This window comes from Lethenteron reissneri, chromosome 2, assembly GCF_015708825.2.
Source record: "Lethenteron reissneri isolate LAM-NWPU_2019-01 chromosome 2, ASM1570882v1, whole genome shotgun sequence".
In the NCBI taxonomy this organism is placed as follows: domain Eukaryota; kingdom Metazoa; phylum Chordata; class Hyperoartia; order Petromyzontiformes; family Petromyzontidae; genus Lethenteron; species Lethenteron reissneri.
The window spans coordinates 12,746,310-12,772,326 of record NC_083780.1 but is presented as its reverse complement, the minus strand read 5'-3'; the positions used below and the strand labels follow the sequence as shown (position 1 = coordinate 12,772,326).

Below are 26,017 nucleotides of genomic sequence, written 5' to 3'. Positions count from 1 at the left end.
TAAGTCGATGACTGTCTTACAGTAATCACATTTTGACTGATGTAAGTTACATCATTACCATAGGTCTTTTAACTAAATAACCCTTGTATTTACTGGGTTTTTTTTACTCCTGTGGTTATTGATGGTTGTCCTCAAGGATACTACTGTGATTGCTGGATGCTGCCGTGGTAGATGTGCTTGTGATTGTGCGCCTTTTGGCGTTATTGTGCGCCTTTTGGCGTCATCTGGTCCAACACCATGTGAGACTAGGCTCTAAGGAAAGCTGTCTCGGGTGTGGACCAATCAACTTCAAGGACAGCGCATACATTATCAGAGTTGTGTTTTTTGTTTGCATTACGACTGCAGGTATTGTGGTCTATGCAAACATGACTCCTTGTAAAAAAGGTGTCAGTTTTGTTGCCAGATAAAAGGGTAAAAAAACAATTGTCTTGCGATTGTTGTTTCTGTCGTTTTTGCGATGACATTTTTGCGTTTGCTTTGGAGGCTCGTCGTGAAGTCTGTTCTGGTTGTCGTTGGAGTTGTTACGCTTTGTGATGTGGTCCGTTCATGTTGTTGCACTTGCGTGTGGTTGCTGCTGCTGTTGTTGTTATGACTGTGGTTATTAATGATCAGTCTTGTTGTGCTTGTTGTGGTGGATGTGATTGTTGGTCGCAATTGCGAATGCCGCTGTGGATGTCGCCCTTGTGGTTGTGGTACCCGCGTGGGTATTGGCTTTTCTTGACGTTTGTGCAGCAGAGAATTCCTCCTCCGACCACGCACAGGGCCGAGCCGGCCCAGCCGATGTAGAGTGCAGGGCCCAGCTCATACCTACACACAGGTGTTTGTTTACACGCACAACGTAAGTTTCAGTTTTTTTTCAGTTTCATTTATTAGGTACTAGCTTTACTACCCGGCTTCGCCCAGGACTTGGATTCACCACGGCCGGCCGCCTTTGTCCCCCCAGTGACGATGTTCACACACCACACCAGTTAATTGTTTGAGGTTGAGTCGACCTAGGGGAGGCCCAGGACCGGTTCAAATAATCGTCATCGGTGGTGGCCGTGAGCGGGAATCGAACTCGGGTCGCCGGGTTCGTAGCGCAGCAAGCTAAGCACTGCACATGCGCGGGTCACATGACAGATGTGACGTCATAGCTCACTAGCCATGCAAAAAATTTCATTATTGCGCCCCCACATGGCAATTTTTTAAAAAAAGTACCCACATGGCAAATTTCAAGTTTGTTGCATGTCGTGAAGTACGCTAAACATTTTGAACAGACACGCATAATCACAAATTTCTCCTTGATATATACTGTTTAGAGATAATCCTGTGAGCCATGCGGCTCTTGACTCGGGTGCAACCACAACAAAACAAAAACATGAAACATCTTCAAGTGACTCCACTTGCACACACGGAGACAAAGTTCATCCGCGTAGCCTTAACAAATTGTCGAGGCAAGTGCTCCTAGCAAGCACCACGTCCGGCCACCTTTGTCTTCCTAGGTGGCCATGTTTACACCGGGTATTTATTTGAAGCTGAGTTGACCTAGGGGTGGTACCGAAACTGGTTCAGATAATCATCACTGGTGTTGGCCGTGAGCAGGAATCGAACTCGGGTCGCCGGGTTCGTAGCGCAGCGTGCTAACTACGCCACAACACCACTCCCCACAGGTGTATGCAAACACGTGCACAGGTGAAGACACTCACGTGTGTGCACACAAACAGGTACACAACCGCCCACGCACAAAGATACAGCACCTATTCAGGCTGGTATGGCATAAGAGGGAGTGGTGTGGCTAACACCAGACCTGGCCACCTTTGGCTTCCCAGAGCTGATATTCAGGCACGACATCAGGTACTTGTTTTATCGCTGAGTCAACCCACGGGAAGCACAGGACCAGTTCAGATATTCGCCACTGATGTTGACGGTCGCCAGGAATTGAACTCAAATTTCTGGTTTTGTAGCGCAATGCGCCAGCCACTATGCCGCCGCTCCCCACACCATCATGACACGCACATACACACTGTGTGTGTGTGTGTGCATCTCACTTCTGCCCGAGGTACATGGGGTTGTAGAACTCGGCCGTGATCTGGCGTGCGTACCACGAGTATACGACCAGGAACAGGATACCTGCACTCTCCGACACACACACGCACCTTCATCCACGTGTCTTTATAACAAGGTGAGAGCTCATTCACGATTACTATCTCTGCTGTTGATTAATTAATTAATGTACTTTAGAGCTGGCTCAGCATTAGCCATTATGGACCTTCTTACAGAGAGTCCCAGCACTCGGGCTCAAAACAAGATTCTTGGTAGTGGCCGGCTCAGTGTGGACATTTTACTCTCTTAGAGACCAGGGTTCGAACCGAGGAATCTCATTCTCGCAGGTTCAGTGTCTCAGAAAGGGCCACTAGGAGCCGTCGTCGATGACGCGGCCAGAGGATCACAGTTCGAATCCAGAAACTGTCCCGATCATTACTGGAGGTGAAATAACCAATAATAATAATAATAATACGCGCAGTCTGCTTCATAGTGGACAATATGGATCCCCAGACGTCATTCACAAGAGGAGGCCATTGTGTGCTGGCGTCAAGGTCCAAATTAGCAAAATTCTAAAATCGCACAAACATGATTCATTTGGAACTATCGTATACAGAGTAGCGATCGTGGCCCCCTACCGGCAGACTAATGCCCCAGGTGACCCTTGCAAACGAGACTCATCCTGATCTCTTGAGTCCTCACCTGGTTAAACAAAATATAAACTTGAAACCTGCAGTACCGTTGAAGATAAAGCTGGCTCCTCCACATATGACCACGCGGGACTTGGTGGTAGCTCGGGCAGGGAGGACGCTGGTGCAGCGCAGCCCCAGGGTGGCGAGGAGACACGAGATGACGCCCAGAGCCATGCCCGAGATGAACAGCGCGCGGATAGCCTGCAGGTCGCCTAAGACAAACAAAAATAGATGGCGACAATTAACATCGACCACAGTCGCAATACAATTTCATTAAACAACTACATTGGACAAATGTCACGTGTGTAAGTATGTTGGGCATCTTTGGATGATGCCGTCTGTGTAGAACATGGCGGGAGGGGGGGGATTATCGTATACACCATAGCAGCCACGAGAGGGGGATATGGCATAAGGATAGATATGAGTCGCTCAGGAGGAACGACGCGGCTTGCTAGATAGTAATTGGTTGGAAGGTTTGAAAGGGAGAGATGGTGGGGATGGGGGTGATTTGAAAGAGGCAATGGGTCGATTGAAGCGGTTTCAAGGGGAGCAGAGGGATTGGTTAGAAGGAAGGGATGCATGGAGATTGGAGAGGAGGGAGAGAATAATTGGAAAGGGTGAGAAGGAGGAAGGGGGCGATCGGTAGAGGGAAAGCAAGGGACTTTGCGTTGGCTCGTTGTTGAGGACAATAAACTTTATCCAAGTGCCACATTTAGAGTCCATTATACACGCATCAGAAGCGAGCCTAGCGACAAGAAGAAGTGCCATTGCCATCCTTACCGAACAATGATCGTTCGAGCTTGCTAAACTTCTAACCTACCCCTACAAGGTATTTGTCGGCTCCACCTAAACCCTAATTCCTAACCTTTAACCTAACCCTACTCAGTTGAACTTAATGCCTCACGAAACCATAATCCCTCAACTGATTATGTCCCTACACAAGCACTCCCCCCTTGCCTTAGAATATGCAAAATCTTAAGCAAACACAAGATCCAGGTCCGATTCAATACAGTACACAAAATTCGTGATCTAATCCCATCTGTGAAGGATGTCATTCCTGACATGCAATATCCTGGAGTCTACAAACTGAGTTGCACCTGTGGTGGCTGTTACATTGGGGATACGAAACGACATGTCACGGACCGTGTTCGCGACCGCAAGGCAGATCTGAAACGGCAGAACCAATACCTCTGCCGTGGCTGACCATTGCTATAACGCTGTGGGCTCTCATGATATTGTTTTTTTTCCGAGACCAAGGTACTCTGCAAACCTTCGGGCTACTATCAAAGGTTTGTTCATGAAGCCATCCAGATATATAACCATGGACATAACTTCAACCGAGAAGATGTATACAAATTGAGCAATCATTGGAAGGATGTTATTAACCAGGAAAACCTCTAACTGCTTTGTATTGGTTGTCGTCTATCATATCTGTCAGGTACAACTACACCACGCAGCGCTCGCCATCCCCCTACCCCACACCACCTCTCCCCCCTTGCTCCTCCCCCTTTCTTACCTATATAACATCTTACCACGGCAAATCTCTCTCTCACTTCAGCAAAAACAGTTTCTTGCTGTGGTTTTCCCACCTGATGATGAAACGTCGTGATTTAATTTCTTAAATTTTATACCTACGTGACTTTACCGAAAGAACCAAAGAGTATGGATCCCTGCAGTCACGAAAACTTCAAATCTGGATTATGTCAGCTAGTTTAGGGCACCCAATGATGATATCACTTCTAAATTGTTCTTCTGAGCAAGAAAAGCAAGGATCACCGACTAAATCTTGAAGTGTGAATCGAAGCTGTTACAGAGGTTTGTTTTATGAATGCACATCATCTTGAAAAAGGTATTATAACATCTCCATATTTACCTACTTGCAATCATCTCACACTAAACTCTTAGCTAACTCTGATCCGTACATCTTGATAAACCTCGAACCCCTGACTTTATCCTAAAACACATTACTTAGCTCAACCTAACCCTAACACAGCCTCCTGTCGAACTCCTAACCTCTAACCTGACTCTGACCCCACGTAATTTGACCTAACCCTTAACTGCACCGTATTACTCAGCTCAACCTCTTGCCTCACCAATCCATAATCCCTCAACTGAAGGTATATCTGACCGACCCCTCACCCCTTGCATAACAATATGCAACATAACGAACTTCGTGAAAATTCAATGTGACTGTAATTCCTATAATGTAAAATTTAATATTCGACCACAGCAGGATTCGAACCTGCAATCTTCTGATCCGAAGCCAGACGCCTTATCCATTAGGCCACGCGGCCCTTCATGGTAGAGGAGCACCCTCCTGAGGATAATCTTGAGAGTCTGTTGCTCTTTTTTTGAAACCAGTGTATCCCTGCTCGTATGAGGAAACCATTTTGAGCCTTCAGTCAGTTGTGGAATTTCAACATACCCACAGCGCGGGCGCACTTATTTAATCGGGCAACCTGATAAAGGCCATCACAAAACCACTGGTGGTGTTTAGTTGACGGTTCACATGAAAATATAGCTTAGAAGCCCTTTTGCAGATGGCTTTGTCCACGTGGCCTAATGGTTAAGGCGTCTGACTTTATATAAAAATTATTGTAGGTGCAAATAGTGCCGTGGTCGGATTGAAGCTGATGTGTTTTTACTGTTTCTGTGTTTTCTTCCAATGCAATTATTACAAAGATCCAGATCGTTTCTCACACTCCTCTCTTTTGCCTATTTTAATACAATCGAATTCTTAACAAACAACCATTTCAATGTATCTACAATTATGCCAGCTGGTTTAGCGCACTAATAATGATATCATTTCTACATTGTTCTTTTGAGCAAGGAGATCAAGGTTCAGCGACTAAATCTTGAAGTGTGAATCGAAGCTGTTACAGAGGTTTGTTTTATTAATGCACATCATGTTGAAAAAGGTATTATAACATCTCCATATTTACCTACTTGCCATCATTTCACACTAAACTCTTAGCTAACTCTGATCCGTACATCTTGCTAAACCTCGAACCCCTCACTTTATCCTAAAACACATTACTTAGCGCACCCTAACTCGAACACAACCTCCTGTCGATCTCCTAACCTCTAACCTGACTCTGACCCCACATAATTTGACCTTACCCTTAACTGCACCGTATTACTCAGCTCAACCGATTGCCTCACCAAACCATAATCCCTCAACTGAATCTATCCCTGGCCGACCCTTCACCCCTTGCCTAACAATATGCAAAATATTAACTTCGTGAAAATTCAATGTGACAGTAATTCCTGTAATAAAAAAAAGAATATTCGACCACGGCAGGATTCGAACCTGCAATCTTCTAATCCGAAGTCAGACGCCTTATCCATTAGGCCACGCGGCCCTGCATGGCAGGGGAGCACCCTCCTGTGAAGAGTCTTAAGAGTGTGTTGTTCTTCTTTTGAAACCACAGTGTATCACTGCTCGTATGAGGAAACCAATTTGAGCCTTCAGTCAGTTGTGGAATTTCCAAATACCCATAGCGACGGCGCAATTATTTCATTCCGCAACCTGATGAAGGCCATCACAAAACCCCTGGTGGAGTTTAGTTGATGGTTCACGTAGAAATATAGCTTACAAGCTCGTTTGCCAATAGCGTAGAAGCCCGTTTGCCACTGGCATTGGCTGTGTGGCCTCATGGATAAGGCGTCTGACTTTGTATCAAAATGATTGTAGGTGCAAATCCTGCCGTGGTCGGATTGAAGCTGATGTGTTCTTACTGTTTCTGTGTTTTCTTCCAATGCAATTATTACAAAGATAAGAAATCGTTTCTCACACTCCTCTCTTTTGCCTATTTTAATAGAATCTAATTCTTAACAAACAACCATTTCAATGTATCTACAATTATGCCAGCTGGTTTAGCGCACTAATAATGATATCATTTCTACATTGTTCTTTTGGGCAAGGAGAGCAAGGTTTAGCGACTAAATCTTGAAGTGTGAATCGAAGCTGTTAAAGAGGTTTGTTTTATTAATGCACATCATGTTGAAAAAGGTATTATAAAATCTCCATATTTACCTACTTGCCATTATTTCACACTAAACTCTTAGCTAACTCTGATCCGTACATCTTGCTAAACCTCGAACCCCTCACTTTATCCTAAAACACATTACTTAGCTCACCCTAACCCGAACACAACCTCCTGTCGATCTCCTAACCTCTAACCTGACTCTGACCCTACATAATATGACCTTACCCTTAACTGCACCGTATTACTCAGCTCAACCTATTGCCTCACCAAACCATAATCCCTCAACTGAATCTATCCCTGGCCGACCCTTCACCCCTTGCCTAACAATATGCAAAATATGAACTTCGTGAAATTTCAATGTGACAGTAATTCCTGTAATGTAAAAATATATATTCGACCACGACAGGATTCGAACCTGCAATCTTCTGATCCGAAGTCAGACGCCTTATCCATTAGGCCACGCGGCCCTGCATGGCAGGGGAGCACCCTCCTGTGAAGAGTCTTAAGAGTGTGTTGTTCTTCTTTTGAAACCACAGTGTATCACTGCTCGTATGAGGAAACCAATTTGAGCCTTCAGTCAGTTGTGGAATTTCCAAATACCCATAGCGACGGCGCAATTATTTCATTCCGCAACCTGATGAAGGCCATCACAAAACCCCTGGTGGAGTTTAGTTGATGGTTCACGTAGAAATATAGCTTACAAGCTCGTTTGCCAATAGCGTAGAAGCCCGTTTGCCACTGGCATTGGCTGTGTGGCCTCATGGATAAGGCGTCTGACTTTGTATCAAAATGATTGTAGGTGCAAATCCTGCCGTGGTCGGATTGAAGCTGATGTGTTCTTACTGTTTCTGTGTTTTCTTCCAATGCAATTATTACAAAGATAAGAAATCGTTTCTCACACTCCTCTCTTTTGCCTATTTTAATAGAATCTAATTCTTAACAAACAACCATTTCAATGTATCTACAATTATGCCAGCTGGTTTAGCGCACTAATAATGATATCATTTCTACATTGTTCTTTTGAGCAAGGAGATCAAGGTTCAGCGACTAAATCTTGAAGTGTGAATCGAAGCTGTTACAGAGGTTTGTTTTATTAATGCACATCATGTTGAAAAAGGTATTATAAAATCTCCATATTTACCTACTTGCCATTATTTCACACTAAACTCTTAGCTAACTCTGATCCGTACATCTTGCTAAACCTCGAACCCCTCACTTTATCCTAAAACACATTACTTAGCTCACCCTAACCCGAACACAACCTCCTGTCGATCTCCTAACCTCTAACCTGACTCTGACCCCACATAATTTGACCTTACCCTTAACTGCACCGTATTACTCAGCTCAACCGATTGCCTCACCAAACCATAATCCCTCAACTGAATCTATCCCTGGCCGACCCTTCACCCCTTGCCTAACAATATGCAAAATATTAACTTCGTGAAAATTCAATGTGACAGTAATTCCTGTAATAAAAAAAAGAATATTCGACCACGGCAGGATTCGAACCTGCAATCTTCTAATCCGAAGTCAGACGCCTTATCCATTAGGCCACGCGGCCCTGCATGGCAGGGGAGCACCCTCCTGTGAAGAGTCTTAAGAGTGTGTTGTTCTTCTTTTGAAACCACAGTGTATCACTGCTCGTATGAGGAAACCAATTTGAGCCTTCAGTCAGTTGTGGAATTTCCAAATACCCATAGCGACGGCGCAATTATTTCATTCCGCAACCTGATGAAGGCCATCACAAAACCCCTGGTGGAGTTTAGTTGATGGTTCACGTAGAAATATAGCTTACAAGCTCGTTTGCCAATAGCGTAGAAGCCCGTTTGCCACTGGCATTGGCTGTGTGGCCTCATGGATAAGGCGTCTGACTTTGTATCAAAATGATTGTAGGTGCAAATCCTGCCGTGGTCGGATTGAAGCTGATGTGTTCTTACTGTTTCTGTGTTTTCTTCCAATGCAATTATTACAAAGATAAGAAATCGTTTCTCACACTCCTCTCTTTTGCCTATTTTAATAGAATCTAATTCTTAACAAACAACCATTTCAATGTATCTACAATTATGCCAGCTGGTTTAGCGCACTAATAATGATATCATTTGTACATTGTTCTTTTGAGCAAGGAGAGCAAGGTTCAGCGACTAATTCTTGAAGTGTGACTCGAAGCTGTTATAGAGGTTTGTTTTATTAATGCACATCATGTTGAAAAAGTATTATAGCATCTCCATATTTACCTACTTGCAATCATCTCACACTAAACTCTTAGCTAACTCTGTTCCGTACATCTTGCTAAACCTCGAACCCCTCACTATATCCTAAAACACATTACTTAGCTCACCCTAACCCGAACACAACCTCCTGTCAAACTCCTAACCTCTAACCTAACTCTGACCCTACATAATGACCTTACCCTTACCTGCACCGTATTACTCAGCTCAACCTTTTGCCTCACCAATCCATAATCCCTCAACTGAAGCTATCCCTGACCGACCCCTCAGCCCTTGCCTAACAATATGCAAAATATGAACTTCGTGAAAATTCAATGTGACAGTAATTCCTGTAATAAAAACTAAATATTCGACCACGGCAGGATTCGAACCTGCAATTTTCTGATCCGAAGTCAGACGCCTTATCCATTAGGCCACGCGGCCCTCCACTCATCCCGAACTAAATCATCTTAAGGGTGGGAATATTGAAAGAAACACGATGCAAAAAGATCTGCTTTTTTCTTTTCAAGGCTTCCATTTTATGAATGGAGCCACCCTCCCCTAGTTCCATTTTGTGAATGTAACATCGCCCCTCTCCTCATAGGCCCGAGTCGCGGCGGTGCCCCCCCCCCCCACCACTAACCCCCCCCCTCTACCAACCCTAACCCACCGCTCTCATTGGTCGGCACCCCCAAGCCAATGGGAGGGTTCTGGTGGGGCAGGGCCATGCACGACAGACAGACAAATAATCCCTGGTGGACAGTGTGGAACTGTTGTTCCTACCAGTATTAATACAAAGATCAAGATCGTTTCTCACACTCCTCTCTTTTGCCTATTTTAAAACAATATAATTCTTAGCAAACAACCATTTCAATGTATCTACAATTATGCCAGCTGGTTTAGCGCACTAATAATGATATCATTTCTACATTGTTCTTTTGAGCAAGGAGATCAAGGTTCAGCGACTAATTCTTGAAGTGTGACTCGAAGCTGTTATAGAGGTTTGTTTTATTAATGCTCATCATGTTGAAAAAGGTATTATAACATCTCCATATTTACCTACTTGCAATCATCTCACACTAAACTCTTAGCTAACTCTGATCCGTACATCTTGCTAAACCTCGAACCCCTCACTTTATCCTAAAACACATTACTTAGCTCACCCTAAACCAAACACAACCTCCTGTCGAACTCCTAACCTCTAACCTAACTCTGACCCCACATAATATGACCTTACCCTTAACTGCACCGTATTACTCAGCTCAACCGATTGCCTCACCAAACCATAATCCCTCAACTGAATCTATCCCTGGCCGACCCTTCACCCCTTGCCTAACAATATGCAAAATATGAACTTCGTGAAATTTCAATGTGACAGTAATTCCTGTAATGTAAAAATATATATTCGACCACGGCAGGATTCGAACCTGCAATCTTCTGATCCGAAGTCAGACGCCTTATCCATTAGGCCACGCGGCCCTGCATGGTAAAGGAGCACCCTCCTGTGAAGATTCTTGAGAGTCTTTTGTTCTTCTTTTGAAACCACAGTGTATCACTGCTCGTATGAAGAAACCATTTTGAGCCTTCAGTCAGTTGTGGAATTTCCACGTACCCAAAGCGCGGGCGCACTTATTTAATTGGGCAACCTGATAAAGGCCATCACAAAACCTTTGGTGGTGTTTAGTTGACGGTTCACGTAAAAATATAACTTAGAAGCGCTTTTGCAGATGGCTTTGGCCGCGTGGCCTAATGGATAAGGCCTTCGGATGAAACCACAGCAGTTTCTGTATCGTTTTTTTACTGTTTCTGTGTTTTCTTCCAATGCAATTATTACAAAGATAAGAAATCGTTTCTCACACTCCTCTCTTTTGCCTATTTTTATAGAATCTAATTCTTAACAAACAACCATTTCAATGTATCTACAATTATGCCAGCTGGTTTAGCGCACTAATAATGATATAATTTCTACATTGTTCTTTTGGGCAAGGAGAGCAAGGTTTAGCGACTAAATCTTGAAGTGTGAATCGAAGCTGTTACAGAGGTTTGTTTTATTAATGCACATCATGTTGAAAAAGGTATTATAAAATCTCCATATTTACCTACTTGCCATCATTTCACACTAAACTCTTAGCTAACTCTGATCCGTACATCTTGCTAAACCTCGAACCCCTCACTTTATCCTAAAACACATTACTTAGCTCACCCTAACCCGAACACAACCTCCTGTCGATCTCCTAACCTCTAACCTGACACTGACCCCACATAATATGACCTTACCCTTAACTGCACCGTATTACTCAGCTCAACCTATTGCCTCACCAATCCATAATACCTCAACTGAAGCTATCTCTGACCGACCCCTCATCCCTTGCCTAACAATATGCAAAATATGAACTTCGTGAAATTTCAATGTGACAGTAATTCCTGTAATGTAAAAATATATATTCGACCACGACAGGATTCGAACCTGCAATCTTCTGATCCGAAGTCAGACGCCTTATCCATTAGGCCACGCGGCCCTCCACTCATCCCGAACTAAATCATCTTAAGGGTGGGAATATTGAAAGAACACGATGCAAAAAGATCGGCTTTTTTCTTTTCAAGGCTTCCATTTTATGAATGGAGCCACCCTCCCCTAGTTCCATTTTGTGAATGAAACATCACCCGTCTCCTCATTGGCCCGAGTCGCGGCGGTGCCCCCCCCCCCACCACTAACCCCCCCCCCCTCTACCAACCCCAACCCACCGCTCCCATTGGTTGACACCCCCGAGCCAATGGGAGGGCTCTGGTGGGGCAGGGCCATGCACGACAGACAGACAAATAATCCCTGGTGGGCAGTGTGGAACTGTTGTTCCTACCAGTATTAATACAAAGATCCAGATCGTTTCTCACACTCCTCTCTTTTGCCTATTTTAATACAATATAATTCTTAGCAAACAACCATTTCAATGTGTCTACAATTATGCCAGCTGGTTTAGCGCACTAATAATGATATCATTTGTACATTGTTCTTTTGAGCAAGGAGAGCAAGGTTCAGCGACTAATTCTTGAAGTGTGACTCGAAGCTGTTATAGAGGTTTGTTTTATTAATGCACATCATGTTGAAAAAGTATTATAGCATCTCCATATTTACCTACTTGCAATCATCTCACACTAAACTCTTAGCTAACTCTGTTCCGTACATCTTGCTAAACCTCGAACCCCTCACTATATCCTAAAACACATTACTTAGCTCACCCTAACCCGAACACAACCTCCTGTCAAACTCCTAACCTCTAACCTAACTCTGACCCTACATAATGACCGTACCCTTACCTGCACCGTATTACTCAGCTCAACCTTTTGCCTCACCAATCCATAATCCCTCAACTGAAGCTATCCCTGACCGACCCCTCAGCCCTTGCCTAACAATATGCAAAATATGAACTTCGTGAAAATTCAATGTGACAGTAATTCCTGTAATAAAAACTAAATATTCGACCACGGCAGGATTCGAACCTGCAATCTTCTGATCCGAAGTCAGACGCCTTATCCATTAGGCCACGCGGCCCTCCACTCATCCCGAACTAAATCATCTTAAGGGTGGGAATATTGAAAGAAACACGATGCAAAAAGATCTGCTTTTTTCTTTTCAAGGCTTCCATTTTATGAATGGAGCCACCCTCCCCTAGTTCCATTTTGTGAATGTAACATCGCCCCTCTCCTCATAGGCCCGAGTCGCGGCGGTGCCCCCCCCCCCCCACCACTAACCCCCCCCCTCTACCAACCCTAACCCACCGCTCTCATTGGTCGGCACCCCCAAGCCAATGGGAGGGTTCTGGTGGGGCAGGGCCATGCACGACAGACAGACAAATAATCCCTGGTGGACAGTGTGGAACTGTTGTTCCTACCAGTATTAATACAAAGATCAAGATCGTTTCTCATACTCCTCTCTTTTGCCTATTTTAAAACAATATAATTCTTAGCAAACAACCATTTCAATGTATCTACAATTATGCCAGCTGGTTTAGCGCACTAATAATGATATCATTTCTACATTGTTCTTTTGAGCAAGGAGATCAAGGTTCAGCGACTAATTCTTGAAGTGTGACTCGAAGCTGTTATAGAGGTTTGTTTTATTAATGCTCATCATGTTGAAAAAGGTATTATAACATCTCCATATTTACCTACTTGCAATCATCTCACACTAAACTCTTAGCTAACTCTGATCCGTACATCTTGCTAAACCTCGAACCCCTCACTTTATCCTAAAACACATTACTTAGCTCACCCTAAACCAAACACAACCTCCTGTCGAACTCCTAACCTCTAACCTAACTCTGACCCCACATAATATGACCTTACCCTTAACTGCACCGTATTACTCAGCTCAACCGATTGCCTCACCAAACCATAATCCCTCAACTGAATCTATCCCTGGCCGACCCTTCACCCCTTGCCTAACAATATGCAAAATATGAACTTCGTGAAATTTCAATGTGACAGTAATTCCTGTAATGTAAAAATATATATTCGACCACGGCAGGATTCGAACCTGCAATCTTCTGATCCGAAGTCAGACGCCTTATCCATTAGGCCACGCGGCCCTGCATGGTAAAGGAACACCCTCCTGTGAAGATTCTTGAGAGTCTTTTGTTCTTCTTTTGAAACCACAGTGTATCACTGCTCGTATGAAGAAACCATTTTGAGCCTTCAGTCAGTTGTGGAATTTCCACGTACCCAAAGCGCGGGCGCACTTATTTAATTGGGCAACCTGATAAAGGCCATCACAAAACCTTTGGTGGTGTTTAGTTGACGGTTCACGTAAAAATATAACTTAGAAGCGCTTTTGCAGATGGCTTTGGCCGCGTGGCCTAATGGATAAGGCCTTCGGATGAAACCACAGCAGTTTCTGTATCGTTTTTTTACTGTTTCTGTGTTTTCTTCCAATGCAATTATTACAAAGATAAGAAATCGTTTCTCACACTCCTCTCTTTTGCCTATTTTTATAGAATCTAATTCTTAACAAACAACCATTTCAATGTATCTACAATTATGCCAGCTGGTTTAGCGCACTAATAATGATATAATTTCTACATTGTTCTTTTGGGCAAGGAGAGCAAGGTTTAGCGACTAAATCTTGAAGTGTGAATCGAAGCTGTTACAGAGGTTTGTTTTATTAATGCACATCATGTTGAAAAAGGTATTATAAAATCTCCATATTTACCTACTTGCCATCATTTCACACTAAACTCTTAGCTAACTCTGATCCGTACATCTTGCTAAACCTCGAACCCCTCACTTTATCCTAAAACACATTACTTAGCTCACCCTAACCCGAACACAACCTCCTGTCGATCTCCTAACCTCTAACCTGACACTGACCCCACATAATATGACCTTACCCTTAACTGCACCGTATTACTCAGCTCAACCTATTGCCTCACCAATCCATAATACCTCAACTGAAGCTATCTCTGACCGACCCCTCATCCCTTGCCTAACAATATGCAAAATATGAACTTCGTGACATTTCAATGTGACAGTAATTCCTGTAATGTAAAAAATATATATATTCGACCACGGCAGGATTCGAACCTGCAATCTTCTGATCCGAAGTCAGACACCTTATCCATTAGGCCACGCGGCCCTCCACTCATCCCCAACTAAATCATCTTAAGGGTGGGAATATTGAAAGAAACACGAGGCAAAAAGATCCGCTTTTTTCTTTTCAAGGCTTCCATTTCATGAATGGAGCCACCCTCCCCCAGTTCCATTTTGTGAATGAAACATCACCCGTCTCCTCATTGGCCCGAGTCGCGGCGGTGCCCCCCCCACCACTACCACCCCCCCCCCCTACCAACCCCAACCCAGCGCTCCCATTGGTCGGCACCCCCGAGCCAATGGGAGGGCTCTGGTGGGGCAGGGCCATGCACGACAGACGGACAAATAATCCCTGGTGGGCAGTGTGGAACTGTTGTTCCTACCAGTATTAATACAAAGATCCAGATCGTTTCTCACACTCCTCTCTTTTGCCTATTTTAATGCAATCTAATTCTTAGCAAACAACGATTTCAATGTATCTACAATTATGCCAGCTGGTTTAGCGTACTAATAATGATATCATTTCTACATTGTTCTTTTGAGCAAGGAGAGCAAGGTTCAGCGACTAATTCTTGAAATGTGACTCGAAGCTGTTATAGAGGTTTGTTTTATTAATGCTCATCATGTTGAAAAAGGTATTATAACATCTCCATATTTACCTACTTGCAATCATCTCACACTAAACTCTTAGCTAAGTCTGATCCGTACATCTTGCTAAACCTCGAACCCCTCACTTTATCCTAAAACACATTACTTAGCTCCAGAGGTGGGACAAAGTCATTGTTATGCAAGTCCAAGTCGAGTCTCAAGTCATCAAATTCATGACTCGAGTCTGACTCGAGTCCAAGTCACATGACTCGAGTCCACACCTCAGAGGTGGGACAAAGTCATTGTTATGCAAGTCCAAGTCGAGTCTCAAGTCATCAAATTCATGACTCGAGTCTGACTCGAGTCCAAGTCACATGACTCGAGTCCACACCTCTGCTTAGCTCACCCTAAACCAAACACAACCTCCTGTCGAACTCCTAACCTCTAACCTAACTCTGACCCCACATAATATGACCTTACCCTTAACTGCACCGTATTACTCAGCTCAACCGATTGCCTCACCAAACCATAATCCCTCAACTGCATCTATCCCTGGCCGACCCTTCACCCCTTGCCTAACAATATGCAAAATATGAACTTTGTGAAATTTCAATGTGACAGTAATTCCTGTAATGTCAAAATGTATATTCGACCACGGCAGGATTCGAACCTGCAATCTTCTGATCCGAAGTCAGACGCCTTATCCATTAGGCCACGCGGCCCTCCACTCATCCCGAACTAAATCATCTTAAGGGTGGGAATATTGAAAGAAACACGATGCAAAAAGATCGGCTTTTTTCTTTTCAAGGCTTCCATTTTATGAATGGAGCCACCCTCCCCTAGTTCCATTTTGTGAATGAAACATCACCCGTCTCCTCATTGGCCCGAGTCGCGGCGGTGCCCCCCCCACCACTAACCCCCCCCCCCTCTACCAACCCCAACCCACCGCTCCCATTGGTTTACACCCCCGAGCCAATGGGAGGGCTCTGGTGGGGCAGGGCCATGCACGACAGACAGACACATAATCCCTGGTGGGCAGTGTGGAACTGTTTTTCCTACCAGTATTAATACAAAGATCCAGATCGTTTCTCACACTCCTCTCTTTTGCCTATTTTAATACAATATAATTCTTAGCAAACAACCATTTCAATGTGTCTACAATTATGCCAGCTGGTTTAGCGCACTAATAATGATATCATTTGTACATTGTTCTTTTGAGCAAGGAGAGCAAGGTTCAGCGACTAATTCTTGAAGTGTGACTCGAAGCTGTTATAGAGGTTTGTTTTATTAATGCACATCATGTTGAAAAACGTATTATAGCATCTCCATATTTACCTACTTGCAATCATCTCACACTAAACTCTTAGCTAACTCTGTTCCGTACATCTTGCTAAACCTCGAACCCCTCACTTTATCCTAAAACACATTACTTAGCTCACCCTAACCCGAACACAACCTCCTGTCAAACTCCTAACCTCTAACCTAACTCTGACCCTACATAATGACCTTACCCTTACCTGCACCGTATTACTCAGCTCAACCTTTTGCCTCACCAATCCATAATCCCTCAACTGAATCTATCCCTGACTGACCCCTCAGCCCTTGCTTAACAATATGCAAAATATGAACCTCGTGAAAATTCAATGTGACAGTAATTCCTGTAATAAAAACTAAATATTCGACCACGGCAGGATTCGAACCTGCAATCTTCTGATCCGAAGTCAGACGCCTTATCCATTAGGCCACGCGGCCCTCCACTCATCCCGAACTAAATCATCTTAAGGGTGGGAATATTGAAAGAAACACGATGCAAAAAGATCTGCTTTTTTCTTTTCAAGGCTTCCATTTTATGAATGGAGCCACCCTCCCCTAGTTCCATTTTGTGAATGAAACATCGCCCCTCTCCTCATTGGCCCGAGTCGCGGCGGTGCCCCCCCCCCCCACCACTAACCCCCCCCCTCTACCAACCCTAACCCACCGCTCTCATTGGTCGGCACCCCCGAGCCAATGGGAGGGTTCTGGTGGGGCAGGGCCATGCACGACAGACAGACAAATAATCCCTGGTGGACAGTGTGGAACTGTTGTTCCTACCAGTATTAATACCAAGATCCAGATCGTTTCTCACACTCCTCTCTTTTGCCTATTTTAAAACAATATAATTCTTAGCAAACAACCATTTCAATATATCTACAATTATGCCAGCTGGTTTAGCGCACTAATAATGATATCATTTCTACATTGTTCTTTTGAGCAAGGAGATCAAGGTTCAGCGACTAATTCTTGAAGTGTGACTCGAAGCTGTTATAGAGGTTTGTTTTATTAATGCTCATCATGTTGAAAAAGGTATTATAACATCTCCATATTTACCTACTTGCAATCATCTCACACTAAACTCTTAGCTAAGTCTGATCCGTACATCTTGCTAAACCTCGAACCCCTCACTATATCCTAAAACACATTACTTAGCTCACCCTAAACCAAACACAACCTCCTGTCGAACTCCTAACCTCTAACCTAACTCTGACCCCACATAATATGACCTTACCCTTAACTGCACCGTATTACTCACCTCAACCGATTGCCTCACCAAACCATAATCCCTCAACTGAATCTATCCCTGGCCGACCCTTCACCCCTTGCCTAACAATATGCAAAATATGAACTTCGTGAAATTTCAATGTGACAGTAATTCCTGTAATGTAAAAATGTATATTCGACCACGACAGGATTCGAACCTGCAATCTTCTGATCCGAAGTCAGACGCCTTATCCATTAGGCCACGCGGCCCTCCACTCATCCCGAACTAAATCATCTTAAGGGTGGGAATATTGAAAGAAACACGATGCAAAAAGATCGGCTTTTTTCTTTTCAAGGCTTCCATTTTATGAATGGAGCCACCCTCCCCTAGTTCCATTTTGTGAATGAAACATCACCCGTCTCCTCATTGGCCCGAGTCGCGGCGGTGCCCCCCCCCCCACCACTAACCCCCCCCCCCTCTACCAACCCCAACCCACCGCTCCCATTGGTCGGCACCCCCGAGCCAATGGGAGGGCTCTGGTGGGGCAGGGCCATGCACGACAGACGGACAAATAATCCCTGGTGGGCAGTGTGGAGCTGTTGTTCCTACCAGTATTAATACAAAGATCCAGATCGTTTCTCACACTCCTCTCTTTTGCCTATATTAATGCAATCTAATTCTTAGCAAACAACGATTTCAATGTATCTACAATTATGCCAGCTGGTTTAGCGTACTAATAATGATATCATTTCTACATTGTTCTTTTGAGCAAGGAGAGCAAGGTTCAGCGACTAATTCTTGAAATGTGACTCGAAGCTGTTATAGAGGTTTGTTCTATTAATGCACATCATGTTGAAAAACGTTTTATAGCATCTCCATATTTACCTACTTGCAATCATCTCACACTAAACTCTTAGCTAACTCTGTTCCGTACATCTTGCTAAACCTCGAACCCCTCACTTTATCCTAAAACACATTACTTAGCTCACCCAAACCTGAACACAACCTTCTGTCAAACTCCTAACCTCTAACCTAACTCTGACCCTACATAATATGACCTTACCCTTACCTGCACGGTATTACTCAGCTCAACCTTTTGCCTCACCAATCCATAATCCCTCAACTGAAGCTATCCCTGACCGACCCCTCAGCCCTTGCCTAACAATATGCAAAATATGAACTTCGTGAAATTTCAATGTGACAGTAATTCCTGTAAATAAAACTAAATTTTCGACCACGGCAGGATTCGAACCTGCAATCTTCTGATCCGAAGTCAGACGCCTTATCCATTAGGCCACGCGGCCCTCCACTCATCCCGAACTAAATCATCTTAAGGGTGGGAATATTGAAAGAAACACGATGCAAAAAGATCTGCTTTTTTCTTTTCAAGGCTTCCATTTTATGAATGGAGCCACCCTCCCCTAGTTCCATTTTGTGAATGAAACATCGCCCCTCTCCTCATTGGCCCGAGTCGCGGAGGTGCCCCCCCCCCCCCCCACCACTAACCCCCCCCCCCTCTACCAACCCTAACCCACCGCTCTCATTGGTCGGCACCCCCGAGCCAATGGGAGGGTTCTGGTGGGGCAGGGCCATGCACGACAGACAGACAAATAATCCCTGGTGGACAGTGTGGAACTGTTGTTCCTACCAGTATCAATACAAAGATCCAGATCGTTTCTCACACTCCTCTCTTTTGCCTATTTTAAAACAATATAATTCTTAGCAAACAACCATTTCAATGTATCTACAATTATGCCAGCTGGTTTAGCGCACTTATAATGATATCATTTCTACATTGTTCTTTTGAGCAAGGAGATCAAGGTTCAGCGACTAATTCTTGAAGTGTGACTCGAAGCTGTTATAGAGGTTTGTTTTATTAATGCTCATCATGTTGAAAAAGGTATTATAACATCTCCATATTTACCTACTTGCAATCATCTCACACTAAACTCTTAGCTAAGTCTGATCCGTACATCTTGCTAAACCTCGAACCCCTCACTTTATCCTAAAACACATTACTTAGCTCACCCTAAACCAAACACAACCTCCTGTCGAACTCCTAACCTCTAACCTAACTCTGACCCCACATAATATGACCTTACCCTTAACTGCACCGTATTACTCAGCTCAACCGATTGCCTCACCAAACCATAATCCCTCAACTGAATCTATCCCTGGCCGACCCTTCACCCCTTGCCTAACAATATGCAAAATATGAACTTCGTGAAATTTCAATGTGACAGTAATTCCTGTAATGTAAAAATATATATTCGACCACGGCAGGATTCGAACCTGCAATCTTCTGATCCGAAGTCAGACGCCTTATCCATTAGGCCACGCGGCCCTGCATGGTAGAGGAGCACCCTCCTGTGAAGAGTCTTGAGAGTCTATTGTTCTTCTATTGAAACCACAGTGTATCCCTGCTTGTATCAGGAAAGCCTTCTGAGCCTTCAGTCAGTGGTGGAATTTCCACATACCCAAAGCGCGGGCGCACTTATTTAATTGGGCAACCTGATAAAGGCCATCACAAAACCACTGGTGGAGTTTAGTTGAAGGTTCACGTAAAAATATAGCTTAGAAGCCCTTTTGCAGATGGCTTTGGCCACGTGGCCTAATGGATAAGGCGTCTGACTTTGTATCAAAATGATTGTAGGTGCAAATCCTGCCGTGGTCAGATTGAAGCTGATGTGTTTTTCCTGTTTTTGTGTTTTCTTCCAATGCAATTAATACCAAGATCCAGATCGTTTCTCACACTCCTCTATTTTGCCTATTTTAATACAATCGAATTCTTAACAAACAACCATTTCAATGTATCTGAAATTATGCCAGCTGGTTTAGGGCACCCAATGATGCAATCACTTCGAGATATTTCTTTTGTGCAAGGAGAGCAAGGTTCAGCGACTAAATCTTGAAGTGTGACTCGAAACTGTTACAGAGGTTTGTTTTATGAATGCACATCATATTGAAAAAGGTATTATAACATCTCCATATTTACCTACTTGCAATCATCTCACACTAAACTCTTGGCTAACTCTGATCCGTACATCTTGTAAAACCTTGAACCCCTCACTTTATCCTAAAACACATTACTTAGCTCACACTAACCCGAACACAACCTCCTGTCGAACTCCTAACCTCTCACCTAACTCTGACCCCACGTAATGTGACCTTACCCTTAACTGCACCGTATTACTCAGCTCAACCTCTTGCCTCACCAATCCATAATCCCTCAACTGAAGGCATATCTGACCGGCCTCTCACCCCTTGCCTAACAATATGAAAAATATGAACTTCGTGAAAATTCAATGTGACAGCAATTCCTGTAATGTAAAAATAAATATTCGACCACGGCAGGATTCGAACCTGCAATCTTCTGATCCGAAGTCAGACGCCTTATCCATTAGGCCACGCGGCCCTGCATGATAAGGAGCACCCTCCTGTGAAGAGTCTTGAGAGTCTGTTGTTCTTCTTTTAAAACCACAGTGTATCCCTGCTCGTATGAGGAAACCATTTTGAGCCTTCAGTCAGTTGTGGAATTTCCACATATCCAAAGCGCGGGCGCACTTATTTAATTCCGAAACCTGATTAAGGCCATCACAAAACCCCTGGTGGAGTTTAGTTGATGGTTCACGTAGAAATATAGCTTACAAGCCCGTTTGCCAATAACTTAGAAGCCCGTTTGCCACTGGCATTGGCTGTGTGGCCTCATGGATAAGGCGTCTGACTTTGTATCAAAATGATTGTAGGTGCAAATCCTGCCGTGGTCGGATTGAAGCTGATGTGTTCTTACTGTTTCTGTGTTTTCTTCCAATGCAATTATTATAAAGATTAGAAATAGTTTCTCACACTCCTCTCTTTTGCCTATTTTAATAGAATCGAATTCTTAACAAACAACCATTTCAATGTATCTACAATTATGCCAACGGGTTTTAGCGCACTAATAATGATATCATTTCTACATTGTTCTTTTGAGTAAGGAGAGGAAGGTTCAGCGACTAATTCTTGAAGTGTGATTCGAAGCTGTTACAGATGTTTGTTTTATTAATGCACATCATGTTGAAAAATGTATTACAATATCTCCACATTTACCTACTTGCAATCATCTCACACTAAACTCTTAGCTAACTCTGATCTGTACATCTTGCTAAACCTCAAACCCCTGACTTTATCCTAAAAGATATTACTGAGCTCACCCTAACCCGAACACAACCTCCTGTCGAACTCCTAACCTCTAACCTAACTCTGACCGCACATAATATGACCTTACCCTTACCTGCACCGTATTACTCAGCTCAACCTATTGCCTCACCAAACCATAAACCCTCCACTGAATCTATCCCTGACCGACACCTCAGCCCTTGCCTAACAATATGCAAAATATGAACTTCGTAAAATTTTAATGTGACAGTAATTCCTGTAATGTAAAAATATATATTCGACCACGGCAGGATTCGAACCTGCAATCTTATGATCCGAAGTCAGACGCCTTATCCATTAGGCCACGCAGCCCTCCACTCTTCTGCAACTAAATAATCTTAAGGGTGGGAATGTTGAAAGAAACACGAGGCAAAAAGATCCGCTTTTTCTTTTTCAAGGCTTCCATTTTATGAATGGAGCCACCCTCCCCCAGTTCCATTTTGTGAATGAAACATTGCCCGTCTCCTCATTGGCCCGAGTCGCGGCGGTGCCCCCCCCCACTACCCCCACCCTCTACCAACCCCAACCGACCGCTCCCATTGGTCGGCACCCCCGAGCCAATGGGAGGGCTCTGGTGGGGCAGGGCCATGCACGGCAGACAGACAAATAATCCCTGGTAGACAGTGTGGAACTGTTGTTCCTACCAGTATTAATACAAACATCCAGATCGTTTCTCACACTCCTCTTTTTTGCCTATTTTAATACAATATAATTGTTAGCAAACAACCATTTCAATGTATCTACAATTATTCCAGCTGGTTTAGCGCACTAATAATGATATCACTTCTACATTGTTCTTTTGAGCAAGGAGAGCAAGGTTCAGCGACTAATTCTTGAAGTGTGACTCGAAACTGTTACAGAGGTTTGTTTTATTAATTCACATCATGTTGAAAAACGTATTATAACATCTCCATATTTACCTACTTGCAATCATCTCACACTAAACTCTTAGCTAACTCTGATCCGTACATCTTGCTAAACCTCGAACCCCTGACTTTATCCTAAAACACATTACTGAGCTCACCCTAACCCGAACACAACCTCCTGTCGAACTCCTAACCTCTAACCTAACTCTGACTGCACATAATATGACCTTACCCTTACCTGCACCGTATTACTCAGCTCAACCTATTGCCTCACCAAACCATAAACCCTCCACTGAATCTATCCCTGACCGACACCTCAGCCCTTGCCTAACAATATGCAAAATATGAACTTCGTAAAATTTTTATGTGACAGTAATTCCTGTAATGTAAAAATATATATTCGACCACGGCAGGATTCGAACCTGCAATCTTCTGATCCGAAGTCAGACGCCTTATCCATTAGGCCACGCGGCCCTCCACTCTTCTGCAACTAAATAATCTTAAGGGTGGGAATGTTGAAAGAAACACGAGGCAAAAAGATCCGCTCTTTCTTTTTCAAGGCTTCCATTTTATGAATGGAGCCACCCTCCCTCAGTTCCATTTTGTGAATTAAACATTGCCCGTCTCCTCATTGGCCCGAGTCGCGGTGGTGCCCCCCCCCCACTACCCCCACCCTCTACCAACCCCAACCCACCGCTCCCATTGGTCGGCACCCCCGAGCCAATGGGAGGGCTCTGGTAGAGCAGGGCCATGCACGACAGACAGACAAATAATTCCTGGTGGACAGTGTGGAACTGATGTTCCTACCAGTATTAATACAAAGATTAAGATCGTTTCTCACACTCCTCTCTTTTGCCTATTTTAATACAATAAAATTCTTATCAAACAACCATTTCAATGTATCTACAATTATGCCAGCTGGTTTAGCGCACTAATAATGATATCATTTCTACATTGTTCTTTTGAGCAAGGAGAGCAAGGTTCAGCGACTAATTCTTGAAGTGTGACTCGAAGCTGTTATAGAGGTTTGTTTTATTAATGCACATCATGTTGAAAAAGGTATTATAACATCTTCATATTTACCTACTTGCAATCATCTCACACTAAACTCTTAGCTAACTCTTATCTGTACATCTTGCTAAACCTCGAACCCCTCACTTATCCTAAAACACATTACTTAGCTCACCCTAACCTGAAAACAGCCTCCTGTCGAACTCCTAACCTCTAACCTAACTCTGACTCCACATAATATGACCTTACCCTTAACTGCACCGTATTACTCAGCTCAACCTCTTGCCTAACCAATCCATAATCCATCAACTGAAGCTATCCTTGACCGGCCCCTCACCCCTTGCCTAACAATATGCAAAATATTAACTAAGTGAAAATTCAATGTGAGTAATTCCCGTAATGTAAAAATTAAATATTCGACCACGGCAGGATTCGAACCTGCAATCTTCTGATCCGAAGTCAGACGCCTTATCCATTAGGCCACGCGGCCCTGCATGGTAGAGGAGCACCCACCTGTGAAGAGTCTTGAGAGTATGTTGTTCTTCTTTTGAAACCACAGTGTATCACTGCTCGTATGAGGAAACCATTTTGAGCCTTCAGTCAGTTGTGGAATTTCCACGTACCCAAAGCGCGGGCGCACTTATTTAATTGGGCACCCTGATAAAGGCCATCACAAAACCTTTGGTGGTGTTTAGTTGACGGTTCACGTAAAAATATAACTTAGAAGCCCTTTTGCAGATGGCTTTGGCCGCGTGGCCTAATGGATAAGGCCTTCGGATAAAACCACAGCAGTTTCTGTATCGTATTTTTTACTGTTTCTGTGTTTTCTTCCAATGCAATTATTACAAAGATAAGACATCGTATCTCACACTCTTCTCTTTTGCCTATTTTAATAGAATCTAATTCTTAACAAACAACCATTTCAATGTATCTACAATTATGCCAGCTGGTTTAGGGCACCCAATGATGATATCACTTCTCTTTTGTTCTTTTGAGCAAGGATATCAAGGTTCAGCGATTAAATCTTGAAGGGTGAGTCGAAGCTGTTACAGAGGTTTGTTTTATTAATGCACATCATGTTGAAAAAGGTATTATAACATCTCCATATTTACCTACTTGCAATCATCTCACACTAAACTCTTAGCTAACTCTGATCCGTACATCTTGCTAAACCTCGAACCCCTCACTTTATCCTAAAACACATTACTTAGCTCACACTAACCCGAACACAACCTCCTGTCGAACTCCTAACCTCTAACCTAACTCCGACCCCACATAATATGACCTTACCCTTAACTGCACCGTATTACTCAGCTCAACCTATTGCCTCACCAATCCATAATCCCTCAACTGAAGCTATCCCTGACCGACCCTCACCCCTTACCTAACAATATTCAAAATATGAACTTCGTGAAATTTCAATGTGACAGTAATTCCTGTAATGTAAAAATATATATTCGACCACGGCAGGATTCGAACCTGCAACACTTCTGATCCGAAGTCAGACGCCTTATCCATTAGGCCACGTGGCCCTCCACTCATCCCCAACTAAATCATCTTACGGGTGGGAATGTTGAAAGAAACACGAGGCAAAAAGATCCGCTCAATTCTTTTCAAGGTTTCCATTTTCTGAATGGAGCCACCCTCCCCCAGTTCCATTTTGTGATTGAAACATCGCCCGTCTCCTCATTGGCCCGAGTCGCGGCGGTGCCCCCCCCCCCCACCACTAACCCCCCCCCTCTACCAACCCCAACCCACCGCTCCCATTGGTCGGCACCCCCGAACCAATGGGAGGGCTCTGGTAGAGCAGGGCCATGCACGACAGACAGACAAATAATCCCTGGTGGACAGTGTGGAACTGTTGTTCCTACCAGTATTAATACAAAGATCCAGATCGTTTCTCACACTCCTCTCTTTTGCCTATTTTAATACAATATAATTCTTAGCAAACAACCATTTCAATGTATCTACAATTATGCCAGCTGGTTTAGCGCACTAATAATGATATCATTTGTACATTGTTCTTTTGAGCAAGGAGAGCAAGGTTCAGCGACTAATTCTTGAAGTGTGACTCGAAGCTGTTATAGAGGTTTGTTATATTAATGCACATCATGTTGAAAAATGTATTATAACATCTCCATATTTACCTACTTGCAATCTTCTCACACTAAACTCTTAGCTAACTCTGATCTGTACATCTTGCTAAACCTCGAACCCCTCACTTTATCCTAAAACACATTACTTAGCTCACCCTAACCCGAACACAATCTTCCGTCAAACTCCTAACCTCTAACCTAACTCTGACCCCACATAATATGACGTTACCCTTAACTGCACCGTATTA

At 43.7% G+C, this 26,017-nt stretch overlaps 1 protein-coding gene and 20 non-coding genes across 22 annotated transcripts in view; all 21 read right to left on the bottom strand.

The window, feature by feature from the left end:
- LOC133343752 (claudin-10-like) overlaps nucleotides 1-26,017 on the bottom strand; it is a 40,961-nt gene that overhangs the window by 2,270 nt on the left and 12,674 nt on the right. For both annotated transcript variants that reach the window (XM_061553544.1, XM_061553553.1), the window contains exons 3-5: nucleotides 2,762-2,926; nucleotides 2,028-2,109; nucleotides 697-807 (exon numbers count right to left, since the gene is read on the bottom strand). In XM_061553544.1, coding sequence (XP_061409528.1) covers nucleotides 697-807; nucleotides 2,028-2,109; nucleotides 2,762-2,926 — 358 coding nt within the window. The remainder of the gene's footprint in view (nucleotides 1-696; nucleotides 808-2,027; nucleotides 2,110-2,761; nucleotides 2,927-26,017) is intronic.
- TRNAR-UCG (transfer RNA arginine (anticodon UCG)) lies at nucleotides 4,936-5,008 on the bottom strand. Its single transcript has one exon. It is a non-coding gene; the product is annotated as a tRNA-Arg (tRNA).
- Nucleotides 6,004-6,076, bottom strand: TRNAR-UCG (transfer RNA arginine (anticodon UCG)). The gene has a single exon. It is a non-coding gene; the product is annotated as a tRNA-Arg (tRNA).
- On the bottom strand, nucleotides 7,098-7,170 carry TRNAR-UCG (transfer RNA arginine (anticodon UCG)). The gene has a single exon. It is a non-coding gene; the product is annotated as a tRNA-Arg (tRNA).
- On the bottom strand, nucleotides 8,192-8,264 carry TRNAR-UCG (transfer RNA arginine (anticodon UCG)). Its single transcript has one exon. It is a non-coding gene; the product is annotated as a tRNA-Arg (tRNA).
- On the bottom strand, nucleotides 9,282-9,354 carry TRNAR-UCG (transfer RNA arginine (anticodon UCG)). Its single transcript has one exon. It is a non-coding gene; the product is annotated as a tRNA-Arg (tRNA).
- On the bottom strand, nucleotides 10,317-10,389 carry TRNAR-UCG (transfer RNA arginine (anticodon UCG)). Its single transcript has one exon. It is a non-coding gene; the product is annotated as a tRNA-Arg (tRNA).
- On the bottom strand, nucleotides 11,357-11,429 carry TRNAR-UCG (transfer RNA arginine (anticodon UCG)). The gene has a single exon. It is a non-coding gene; the product is annotated as a tRNA-Arg (tRNA).
- Nucleotides 12,388-12,460, bottom strand: TRNAR-UCG (transfer RNA arginine (anticodon UCG)). Its single transcript has one exon. It is a non-coding gene; the product is annotated as a tRNA-Arg (tRNA).
- TRNAR-UCG (transfer RNA arginine (anticodon UCG)) lies at nucleotides 13,424-13,496 on the bottom strand. Its single transcript has one exon. It is a non-coding gene; the product is annotated as a tRNA-Arg (tRNA).
- Nucleotides 14,467-14,539, bottom strand: TRNAR-UCG (transfer RNA arginine (anticodon UCG)). Its single transcript has one exon. It is a non-coding gene; the product is annotated as a tRNA-Arg (tRNA).
- Nucleotides 15,731-15,803, bottom strand: TRNAR-UCG (transfer RNA arginine (anticodon UCG)). The gene has a single exon. It is a non-coding gene; the product is annotated as a tRNA-Arg (tRNA).
- TRNAR-UCG (transfer RNA arginine (anticodon UCG)) lies at nucleotides 16,761-16,833 on the bottom strand. Its single transcript has one exon. It is a non-coding gene; the product is annotated as a tRNA-Arg (tRNA).
- On the bottom strand, nucleotides 17,796-17,868 carry TRNAR-UCG (transfer RNA arginine (anticodon UCG)). Its single transcript has one exon. It is a non-coding gene; the product is annotated as a tRNA-Arg (tRNA).
- Nucleotides 18,831-18,903, bottom strand: TRNAR-UCG (transfer RNA arginine (anticodon UCG)). The gene has a single exon. It is a non-coding gene; the product is annotated as a tRNA-Arg (tRNA).
- On the bottom strand, nucleotides 19,871-19,943 carry TRNAR-UCG (transfer RNA arginine (anticodon UCG)). Its single transcript has one exon. It is a non-coding gene; the product is annotated as a tRNA-Arg (tRNA).
- TRNAR-UCG (transfer RNA arginine (anticodon UCG)) lies at nucleotides 20,942-21,014 on the bottom strand. The gene has a single exon. It is a non-coding gene; the product is annotated as a tRNA-Arg (tRNA).
- On the bottom strand, nucleotides 22,036-22,108 carry TRNAR-UCG (transfer RNA arginine (anticodon UCG)). Its single transcript has one exon. It is a non-coding gene; the product is annotated as a tRNA-Arg (tRNA).
- Nucleotides 23,064-23,136, bottom strand: TRNAR-UCG (transfer RNA arginine (anticodon UCG)). Its single transcript has one exon. It is a non-coding gene; the product is annotated as a tRNA-Arg (tRNA).
- TRNAR-UCG (transfer RNA arginine (anticodon UCG)) lies at nucleotides 24,091-24,163 on the bottom strand. Its single transcript has one exon. It is a non-coding gene; the product is annotated as a tRNA-Arg (tRNA).
- On the bottom strand, nucleotides 25,132-25,205 carry TRNAR-UCG (transfer RNA arginine (anticodon UCG)). Its single transcript has one exon. It is a non-coding gene; the product is annotated as a tRNA-Arg (tRNA).